Consider the following 12500-nt stretch of genomic DNA (forward strand, 5'->3'; position numbering starts at 1 on the left):
GGCTACTGTGCCCTTCTCTAAACCCTACAAAGGGCTTGACATTTAAGAACGCTGTTGACTCCTTAAGCCCTTCAGAGGATCCCGGGCCGAAGCCGTGGTCGTTACAACATGGAAAGAATTTCATTAGTTACCCTACATGGCTCTCCTACCACCATGACAATAGGCCTTACACACACACACACTCACACGCACACACAAGCTCGCGCGCACGCACACACACACAGACACACACACACACTCACTCACTCACTCACTCACTCACTCACTCACTCACTCACTCACTCACTCACTCACTCACTCACTCACTCACTCACTCACTCACTCACTCACTCACTCACTCACTCACTCACTCACTCACTCACTCACTCACACACACACTCACTCACTCACTCACTCACTCACACACACACACACACACACACACACACACACACACAATATCAAGTGGTCAAGTTGGCATCTTTACAGTACATTGTCGTGGCCAACACACAATGGTAGAGCTGCAATATTACTTGTAAAACAACATCGTGATTTTGGATTAATTTCTCAATGCGATTTGAATTGATTTAATCTTGATATAAATTCTTGAAGGGAAAGAAAAAAATCCCTACTCACTTTTCAGCATGAATTGGGCAGCTCTGACTAAACAATGGGTATGTTCATCTGAGCATTCGAAAGATAAGTTGTGACTGTACTTTTAATTTCCATAAAACACGTCCAGCATATGATTCATAGGGTCGTTCTAAGCCAATTGGAATAAGAATGGAAAACCTTGGGAGCGAGTTGGCAGTGTGTACCGTGTTCTCCTGTTTTATTGAGGCTGCCAGAGAGACCAGCATCTCCATATGCTGTTGTCTAAGAGAGCCTATATTGTTATATTGTTGCACGCACGCACGCACGCACACACACACACACACACACACACACACACTGTTTTCCCTGTTTCACTGCTATGTCTGTAACCCATTTTCGAGGCACTTTTTGTGGGCCAGCTGATCATGTTCTCAGCCTCTTGTTCACTGTACAACAACAAAACTAATTTGTGGAAACTTCGGCCACTTGGCAAAGTACAAATGATTTGATCTGGGGGCCGAATTCTTTATTGGATTTTATTTTTGCCTTTTTTTCATTTTGTTGTGACAGTTTCTTTATTGGTTTTTAATTTTTTTTTTTTTTTTGGGCATTTTTATGCTTTATTGATAGTGTAGAGGCAGAGTTGAAATGGGGCAGAGAGGGGAGTGACATGCAGAGAACGACCGCGGGCTGGAATCGAACCCGGGTCCGCTGCTGGCCGAGGCCCATGGGGGGGACGCCCTACCAACTGAGCTAAGGGCGCCCCCAGGTTTTTCATTTTTCATTCATTTTGGGGGTAACAATATTTAAGTAATAATGGATTGGATTTATATAGCGCTTTTCTAGGCACTCAAAAATGGCGTTTATCTCCGACCCATGGTGCAAAAGGAACGATAACAAAATATATAGAGGAGAATAAGATAAACATAAACAATATTTACATTAGATACATTCTAAATACTCACTAGTGCAAAGGAATTTTCTGTGCAATATAAAACGGTTTATATAAAATAGAATAGAAAGTGGATGAGTTAAATTGAAATGTGCAATGTGATCAAACATATTTACAATGTCACATATATATATATATATATATATACTACCAATAACCCAGCACACCCGGCGACTGTGGCTCAGGTGGTAGAGCGGGTCGGCTGATGATCAAAGGGTTGGAGGTTCGATCCCCGCCCTGCCGCTTGTGTCATGGTTGTTGTGTCCTTGGGCAAGACACTTCACCCACCTTGCCTCGTGTGAATGTCGATAGTTAGCCTGCTGCTATCGGTGTATGAATGTGTCTGTGAATGGTAACGTGGGAAAGGAAAACAGGTCTCCCTTGTAAAAGAGTCTCCGGTCTCAATGGGATTTACCTGTATAAATAAAGGTTTAAAAAAAAAAAACCCAGCACATGTACAGTTTATGCCTAGATTGTGTTGTGTATTTCTAAGCAGACCTCTCAGCTAGTGTTGATCCTGAGCAGCTTTGTATATCAGGTGTTTACACTTTGCTGGTGTCAAGTCTTCACCTCTCTCAGCGCAGGTTTCTGCTTCTCATTTCATATTTATCCACAATTCAAATCGCTTTCCAAGTCCTCTGGCGAGTTCACAATAGATCCATTATAATACCCAGCGTTTGTTGTGTCTTTGATTACAGTGTAAGTGGTCCTAATCTTTTTGTGTGTGTGTGTGTGTGTGTGTGTGTGTGTGTGTGTGTGTGTGTGTGTGTGTGTGTGTGTGTGTGTGTGTGTGTGTGTGTGTGTGTGTGTGTGTGTGTGTGTGTGTGTGTGTGTGTGTGTGTGTGTGTGTGTGTGTGTGTGTGTGTGTGTGTGTGTGTGTGTGTGTGTGTGTGTGTGTGTGTGTGTGTGTGTGTGTGTGTGTGTGTGTGTGTGTACGTACTTCAGAATTCTTACTGTACTTTTCTCCTGGGTTTGTCCCTCCATCGTTAAATTTGTCAGCTAAATGAAATGTAATGTTTCGTCGTAATCAAGGGGCACGGTGAAAATGTATCTGCAATGAATTATTCTGCACTATAACGCAAAACATTGCCAAAAAACACAATAGTAAAATTCTCACTGTGACCCATTTCGGGGGACGTCCGTAGAAGGTTGTTTTAGCATCTGAGATATTTTATTTCTCAAAATCTAAAAATAAAAGTCAGAGTAAGGTGTGTGTTTCTGTAGGTGAGTGAAAAAAACAAAAGCCTTCTCAACCTTCTCAGTTATCATTAATAAAATAGTAAGTGTGAGTGTGTGTGTGTGTGTGTGTGTGTGTGTGTGTGTGTGTGTGTGTGTGTGTGTGTGAAATCATAATGTCTCAGAGTCATGACACATTGGACCCACTTCCTCTCTCTGCTCGGCTTAATGGATCCAGAGTTTCACCCGTTCGGCCGTGTGTGATTTCTCTCAAACGCTACAGGACATTTTAGAACAGGAAGGCCTGATTGAACACTGGCTGGCAGCGGGCCAAGAGTGGCTACTGTGTGTGTGTGTGTGTGTGTGTGTGTGTGTGTGTGTGTGTGTGTGTGTGTGTGTGTACTTGTTCAACTATTTTTATGAGAACCAATCTGAGTTTTAGACCTTAAGAGTGAGGACATTTTGTCCGGTTGTCACTTTGGGACAGGCCTTTAAAGGGCTGTTTGAGGGTTAACACTAGGTTTTAAGGACAGGCCTTTAAAGGGCTGTTTGAGGGTTAACATTAGGTTTTAAGGACAGGCCTTTAAAGGGCTGTTTGAGGGTTAACACTAGGTTTTAAGGTTCAGGTATGAATTAGGTTTATGTTAGGGTTAGTGTAAGGGTTGGGGTTAGGCATTTAGTTTAGATGGTTAGGGTTAGGGTAAGGGGCTAGGGAATTAATGTCCTCACAAGTATAGCCGTACAAACGTGTGTGTGTGTGTGTGTGTGTGTGTGTGTGTGTGTGTGTGTGTGTGTGTGTGTGTGTGTGTGTGACTGACTGAGTGCAGTGAGTGCCTTCTTGCTCCATTTGACACGTCCTTTACATTTAACTGGAGCTTTCACTCAGCGTTGAGGCTTTCAGCTCCCTTCTCTCTTTTCTTTTTTTCTCTCTCTCTCCCTCTCTCCCTCTTTTCCCATCTCCCTCTCTCCCTCTATCTCTCTCTCCCTCTCTTTCTCTCCATCTCTCTCTCCCTCTCCCTCTTTTCCCACCTCCCTCTCTCCCTCTATCTCTCTCTCCCTCTCTCTCTCTCTTTCTCTCCATCTCTCTCTCTCTTTCTCTCCATCTACCTCTCTCCCTCTCTCTCTATCTCTCTCTCCAGCTCTCTCTCCCCCTCTCTCTATCTCTCCCTCTCTCCCTCTCTCCCTCTCTCTGTCTTTCTCCCTCTCTATCTCTCCCTCTCTCTCTCTTTCTCTCCAGCTCTCTCTCCCCCCCTCTCTCTCTCTCCCTCTCTCTCTATCTCTCTCTCTCTTTCTCTCCATCTCCCTCTCCCCCTCTCTCTCTCTCCCTCTCTCCCTCTTCCTCTCCGTGTTGTTCTACCCTTTTTATCTCCTCCAATTTTCTTCCTTTCGTTTCTTTGACAATGCACTGTGTGGTTAGAAGTAGTTGGGACAAAGTAACGACAACAGTTCATGTGCATTCTTAGGTTTAGTTGATAGTGATAAACGTACAGTTTGTGCATTTAGACAAACTGCTGGTATGTTGTTGATCAAGTTTCCATTGAGAAGTAGATCAGCTTTAGGCAGGGCAAGGCCATTCAAAGTGCTTTACAGGGGCAAGATTAAAATACATCAAGATTAAAATACATCAAGTATAGAATAGACATTAGAAAAGTGAATGAAAAATATGAATAGATGTAAAACATTTAGATAAAATTAAAATTGCAGGTTTAAAGGTGGAGTCAGTGATTCTGAAGAAGTTGTCAAAATCATATTTATACTCAAGATCTGCTACGTGTGTGTGTGTGTGTGTGTGTGTGTGTGTGTGTGTGTGTGTGTGTGTGTGTGTGTGTGTGTGTGTGTGTGTGTGTGTGTGTGTGTGTGTGTGTGTGTGTGTGTGTGTGTGTGTGTGTGTGTGTGTGTGTGTGTGTGTGTGTGTGTGTGTGTGCTGAAAGAAACCCTGGAGTTGTTAATACCAGTTTACACAACCTAGGCTCTGTAAACTGGTATGTAAAAAATAAGGGCCCATTGTAGCTAGCAACATGGCGGTTTACAGAGTCTAGGCTGTGTATTAACACTGTAGTTTTTGTTAGTGCATTTAGTAAATGATTATCCATTAAGTCTTCTAGCCTCAAAGTTAGTCATGTTATGTTTGGGTTGTTGGCGTCTCTGTATTTTTCAATTGAATAAACGAGAACAGATAGCATCACACATACAGTATCAGACTATTTAAAGGTTCTACGAGGAACTTTGAAATATTTCTGAAACAGTCTCATTGTTCCTCTGATGATCATAAAAATACAGCAAACAAGACCATCAGTGCAAATAATGCTATTTGTATATAGTTTTTCTTAATGCCCTTTGTCATGGGTATACGCTCACCCAGGAACAACAGCTGACTTGGTAAAAACACTACCGCTTTTGTCCAAAGAGTGTGCAAGAATGAACACACACTGAAGGTTCCTCGGAGCACCTTTTAAAACAATGATAAAGAGATCAGAGAAGGATTTTACAGTAGACTCAAAGAGACAGCTGCTATAGAAGCGTGACTGTCAGCAGGTTTACTACCATGTGAACGTTTCCTGACTCAGCACCTTCGAGCCTTTTCATTGGCTGATCCAAACCATCTGCTTCTCATCCACCTTCTCAGCAAAATCCCCTTCGACCAATCAGAATACAGCTTGATCTAGTAACACATACACACACACAGATGCACGCACACACACACAGACGCACAGACAGACGGACAGACACACACACACACACACACACAGCTTAATCCAGCAGCCTTCTATTGCTGTGGCCCTAAAGGTTACAGAGGCAGGAGGGCTGGCTGTTTATATGCAAGAGCAGCTGTGGAAATCTGGCAGCTAAGAGAAGAGACACACACACAGGCACACACACACACACACACACACACACACACACACACACACACAGGCACACACACACACACACACCGAGGAGCCAAGAGAAGAGATAGACCATTTCTAAGAAAAAATCTGTTTCACAACCTGTGTTTCATTTTCACAGTCCGTTGTCCAAAGCATTTCCACACAGCTGATTCCCTTCCCTCCACATGAAAGTATTGTGAAACTGCACTCACTCAGAACCATAAATATACAGCGTTTCCAGTCGCATTGTCAGAGCAGGTGCAAGCAGCGAGTACATCATGATTCATTCACCCATTTCATTTTAATTGCTGCCACTTAATCTTCACCACTGTGTAAATGTTTCAATTGTTTTTCTCTTCACCTGTTGTTGTGTATTTGATGTATTTGCGTTGAATATTGTTTATGTATTGTTGTTTTTCCTTTGAATTTGTTTTGAACTCGACGTCATTGAAAATGAGGGTCACCCCTCAATTGGTCTCTCGAGGATAAATAAAAGTTAAATGAAATATAAGGACCTGGAAACCCACGCTCATCATAGCTGGATGCTTCACTATGACAGGATGTTTTGATTAATAGAATATACTTTTTCTTTTTTTTTAAGATAATTTTTTTGGCTTTTTGTCTTTATTTAGACAGTTCGGAGAAAAATATGAATTAGGGGGACGACTTAAAACTAATTATGTGTCATTACTCATTACAACATATAGTTTTTTTTAACAGACAGTGCATGAAAAAAGTTGGCAGAAATATATCACATTTTAGGGGGCGCCCTTAGCTCAGTTGGTAGGGCGTGTCCCCCCCCCATGGGCCTCGGCCAGCAGCAGACCCGGGTTCGATTCCAGCCCGCGGTCGTTCTCTGCATGTCACTCCCCTCTCTGCCCCATTTCAACTCTGTCTCTACACTATCAATAAAACATAAAAATGCCAAAAAAATATCTTTTAAAAAAAAGAGAGAAATATATCACATTTTAGATGAAGAGAAATGCAGAGCTGTTGGTAGACAGAGTTGTCAAGACGACCACCAGTTTTCCCTCAATTTAACCCATATTTTTTAAGGTGAACTATCAACCCAAACTGTTCATCGCATACTGGAGCTTTTTCTGGTTCCATTTTTAAATTTTTTCATTGTTGTGAACATTTCAAGGTGCAGTCAGTGATTCTGGAGAACGCTTGTTTTTGTCAAAATCACTTTTTGTCCAACTCAGTGAATATCTCACACACAGTACAGACAGGTAGCGGATCATGAGGAGACATTCACTGATTTTGAAAACATGCATTCTCCAGAATCACTGACTTTAATGGTGTGTTTTCACTTCTAAACATATGCAAAGAGGGGGGGCGCCCTTAGCTCAGTCGGTAGGGCGTCCCCCCCCCCCCCCCATGGGCCTCGGCCAGCAGCAGACCCGGGTTCGATTCCAGCCCGCGGTCGTTCTCTGCATGTCACTCCCCTCTCTGCCCCATTTCAGCTCTGTCTCTACACTATCAATAAAGCATAAAAATGCAAAAAATAACTAAACACAGTCGTTGTGTTGTGTTGTGCTCTTTGCCAACACAGGAAACGTTTCATGTACTTTTGGTCTAACTATGTTCCAGCATGTTGAAGTGCTCAATACATTTTATTTAATCTGTATTTAAATAGAAAGAAAAAAATATATTTTTTAGGTATTCAAATTGCCGGCTTTAAGGAACTCTTTCTTCTTTTATGTTATGAAGTGGGAATGCATTTTTATTCCAGAGTCCATAAGACCAATTTCCATACTACACACACACACACACACACACACACACACACACACACACACACACACACACACACACACACACACACACACACACACACACACACACACACACACACACACACACACACACTTTCTCACACACACACACACACACACACACACTATCCCCTTGACGAGCGGCTAGCTATTAAACTCTTGGATCTGGCCATCTTATCATATTTTGGCGCAGTGATTCTGGAGGCTGCTCTCGCCTTCCAACGGTACTTTCCAAAAGGAGCGTGGGCAGTCGAACAAAGAGACCGTTTTAAAGTGTGTGTGTGAATCCATATGCAAGAGGGAATCCCCCTCCAGTTCTCAACACACACACACACACACACACACACACAGAGACACAGACACACACAGAGACACAGACACACACACACACACACACACACACACACACACACACACACACACACACACAGTTCTACGGTTACCTGCTGTGTTAGTGCTATGACTGTACACTGGAGAACACACTAGATATGAGCCCTGATACCTCTGTCTGTCTTTTTGCGATTTGTGTAAATAATTTTTTTTTTTAAACTCTTTTCTTTTCTTCTTTGCAGAGCTTAATCCCAAAGGTAAGTCTGGTTCGTAGTGTTGTATAGATAGAATAGTAGTGAAGTAGAAGCACACACACACACACACACACACACACGCGCCGATGCACACCCTCTTGATTAAGACTGCATTATTAAAAATGTGCTCAACATGTGCATATATTTTTGGACATACACTTCAATGTTCTCTTATACACACAGACACATCATCAAAACTAAACTACTGTATGTATTGTATATGCATTCCAGAACACACACACACACACACACACACACACACACACACACACACACACACACACACGCACACACACACACACACACACACGACTGTATATACAGGAAGAGACCACTGCCTACTGTTTATGTTCCTGTAACGTGATGCTTGGCAACAGTCTACACACACACACACACACACACACACACACACACACACACACACACACACACACACACACACACACACACACACACACACACACACACACACACACACACACACACACACACACTTCCTCACTGTATGGAAAAAGTATATCAATTTCTACCCATTTATTTCTCTGTGCAGTTTACACAGAAATTTCATCTGCTGCACATATACACACATAAAACACAGGCATCCGGAAACGCACAGACACACACACACAGACACACACACACACACACACACACACACACACACACACACACACACACACACACACACACACACACACACACACACACACACACACACACACACACACACAAATATCCACGCAGTAGTGTTCGTAGTCGTCAGCCAGTGTTTGTTTTAGTCCGTCTGAGTTTGTGTGCTTTGATACAGAATAGGATGTCCTGTAATCTATAGTGGGCTTAGAGGCCCTGCTGTAGTACACACACACACACACACACACACACACACACACACACACACACACACACACACACACACACACACACACACACACACACACACACACACACACACACATGCTCTTACATCAGTGCACATTCTTTCTCGCAGTCTCAACTTCAAATTATGCTCATGCATCCGCAAACACAAAACCACCAAAGTCAAAGTTTATCATTTGTTTATCTCACAGAAAGGAAAAGTAATAATACATGATTTTATTTTAATTAATGATGATATAAATGATTCAATACTAAGAATTACATGTAGAGGAAATATGTTTTGTAAACTAACTGCAGGCTCTGTGAATGTAAACAAATCCCCTCTGCTCTGAAACTACACAGTGCACCTTTAATGCTACCATTGCAGCTAGCCAGATAACAGTTGCGTCAGTCGAGGCAATGTGGGACTATTTAATAGCACGGGCTCTTACTTTTAAAGACATGTTGGTTGGCCGTTCTTAGCTCATTCTTGGCTCAAAACAAACTACAATAGCAATCACTCGGCCATGCAGCGCTGACAAAGGCCTCACGTTCCCCTGTTTTGATTTATACACACTGTTTGTTATAACGTATAAGTATCTTGTCAACACTCCAGCGTCGTTAAGGTTACGAGAAAGGCCTGTGTCGTTATTACACAATATAAAACGTCACATTCGACTAATAAACCCCGAAGACACCAGACGTGAACTTTTGGTCGTCTTGCGTCAAACCATAACATTTAGCCATGATTATCAGTCATCCAGACACACACACACACACACACACACACACACACACACACACACACACACACACACACACACACACACACACACACACACACACACACACACACACACACACATATAGACACACACATATAGACACACACACACACGCCGTGCAGAAATCCACACCTGGACTCCCTGGCTCCGAACGGGCCCGTTGAATGTAAATCACTGGATGCTGAAATAGCGGCAAAGGAGCGTTTGATTTGTTGAACACTGGGATATGCTATGACTTGGTCTATCGCAGAGGAAACCATAAAAACACACACACACACACACACACACACACACACACACACACACACACACACACACACAGACGGCTGACATCACTGCAGCTGTGGTAAAGAAACTGATCCTGTACAGTGGTCCTCTACTCAAATAAACCCTGTGGTCTCGCTTCTCATCCCCCTCACTCTCTCTCACACACACACACACAGACACACACACACACAGACACACACACACACACACACACACACACACACACACACACACACACACACACACACACACACACACACACACACACACACACACATATAATTGGAGTCAGACAGCATTAAAGTGGCCGTACAGCAGTTTTAACCAGTAGCAGCAGTGAGTTTAAGTGTGTTGTACAGTTGACAAAGGTTCATTACCCAATTCACCAATAGTGTGAGCGACTAGTAGGAAGCTAGGTCTAAGGGCACAGGTCACTGGGTTTGACATTTTACAACCACACACACACACACACACTCACTCACTCACTCACTCACTCACTCACTCACTCACTCACTCACTCACTCACTCACTCACTCACTCATGTTGTTAATTGTCTGATTCATGAGACATTTTATCCTAAAGATTTAAACTCTGGCTTTACCCTAAATCTATATTTCAGTTTTTCTGTTAATAGTCTCAGAGTGGTCGCATGTGTCTCAAACGCGTCGCAAACCCTTCTCAATTTAGTCTCCGCGAGTCAGAAAGTGCGAGAAGTGTGAGACAACATTGCGATGTTCTGGCGACATATGAAACTAAATTGTGACTGATTTGAGACAACGATGAGACTGATATTCCGTTCGTGCGACGCTCGCCAGACGTTCGCGAGACATAAATGCGAGCTCCCGGCAAGTGTTGGGCAGGACATTCGCAAACGTGTCGTGAGGAACCAACTCAGTGAGACTGCAAGTGAAAATTGTCGCTAATTCGCATATTTTGTCGCAACTTTGTGTCTCCAACTTGTCGCACACTGTCGCAGCCCAGTGAGATAGGGGCTTTAGAGACACACTGTCGCAGCCCAGTGAGATAGGGCCTTTAGGGACACACTGTCGCAGCCCAGTGAGATAGGGGCTTTAGAGACACACTGTCGCAGCCCAGTGAGATAGGGGCTTTAGAGACACACTGTCGCAGCCCAGTGAGATAGGGCCTTTAGGGATACACTGTCGCAGCCCAGTGAGATAGGGGCTTTAGAGACACACTGTCGCAGCCCAGTGAGATAGGGGCTTTAAACGCAGTGAATAAAATCAAGTATCTGTAAGACAAACGTGGCGACCTCAGTTTATACTGTTAAGCTAAGACATCTAGGTTTTGGTCAGTTACTCACTCTCTCCCCAAACACCAAACGATGCTATTCATCTTGTCTTTCAAACCTTCCTAACCTGACGACAAGCTTTGTGAATTGACGTAGGCAGATGCCGCAACGTTTACTTGTTGCCATCCCAACGCCCATAAATTACGACCCATCATTTAACCTCAAACGCTCCTGTGTGTATGACGTCACTCCGGATATGACTGAAGTAGATATAGAAATACATTTGGAAAGTGTGTGTGTCTGTTTGTCCGTGTGTCTGTGTGTGTGTCTGTGTGTGTGTCTGTGTGTGTGTGTGTGTGTGTGTGTGTGTCTGTTTGTCTGTGTGTCTGTGTGTGTGTGTGTGTCTGTGTGTGTGCCTGTGTGTGTGTGTGTGTGTGTTGACACCGATCACACCACTTCAAATGAGTCATACAAGTTTCAACAGGGACAGTGTTTTTCAGTGCAAAAGGATTTTCATCATCCTGATTTATTTTCTTACTCATAGTATCGCTAGCAACGTTTCCAAAGCAGACACACACACACACACACGCACACACACACACACACACACACACACACACACACACACACACACACACACATTGATTCGTAGCCTGATTTGGTCCACTTGTTACAAGTTTCAAACATCCCTCTTTCAACCTCGCAAAGTTAAATCATATGATTATACATATCTTTAAATTACAATTTATCTTTAATCTTTACTTTTTATTTTAATATACTTTATTTTAATATAACATACTAGATCTGTGGTGGGTGGGTGGGGGGTAAACCGAACTAAACAAATCATTCAATAAAACATACATTCTGTTCTGTATAATTCTATTGGAAGTATTTAGTCAGTCATCAATCTAACAGGAGGGTCTCTATAAGGACCACTCTACCTGTATATCCATATTCATCCATACATGTACTTTACCTTAGTGTTGACCATTTTCCACACTATAAACCGCAGTATTTTGTATATATTTTAATGCATTCCCCTTCCTTCCTCTCAGACAGCTAGAGTGGGTTCATTCATTTCTCTAACGTTATGAAATTCATCTTGGAGAGACTTGAAACCTAGCGTGCTGTAGTCAGGCAATCCATCATACAGACCATCATGTCTGTTCTGATTAACTTCACTGTGACTGTGAAACTCATTCGCTGGTATGTGTATGTGTAGGAGGCTATGAAATGTAGGAACACTTTCCATAAAAAAAAGGAAAATTAGAAAAATACCCACTTGTTCTTTAAGCGCACACTACAGGTGAAAAGAGTAACCTTGTTAACCTTTAGATATCATAAAGTGTTACCAGTTGATTACTAATTTTTTTTGTGTTACAATTGTTCAGGAATGATTGACTAAACATGA

The 12500-nt window shown here is 42.8% G+C and overlaps 2 protein-coding genes across 2 annotated transcripts in view; one reads left to right on the forward strand and one right to left on the reverse strand.

Moving 5' to 3' along the window:
- LOC307260013 (uncharacterized protein) overlaps positions 1 to 12500 on the reverse strand; it is a 491510-nt gene that overhangs the window by 82938 nt on the left and 396072 nt on the right. The gene's annotated exons all lie outside the window — the stretch shown is intronic.
- Positions 1 to 12500, forward strand: part of bbs9 (Bardet-Biedl syndrome 9) — a gene marked incomplete at its 3' end in the record, with an annotated part of 197269 nt that overhangs the window by 71856 nt on the left and 112913 nt on the right. Inside the window, exon 16 of the mRNA XM_080039665.1 lies at positions 7922 to 7936. Within this exon, the coding sequence (XP_079895791.1) occupies positions 7922 to 7936 (15 nt within the window). The remainder of the gene's footprint in view (positions 1 to 7921; positions 7937 to 12500) is intronic.

Source organism: Ammodytes marinus, assembly GCF_949987685.1.
Source record: "Ammodytes marinus genome assembly, chromosome: 13".
NCBI lineage: Eukaryota > Metazoa > Chordata > Actinopteri > Uranoscopiformes > Ammodytidae > Ammodytes > Ammodytes marinus.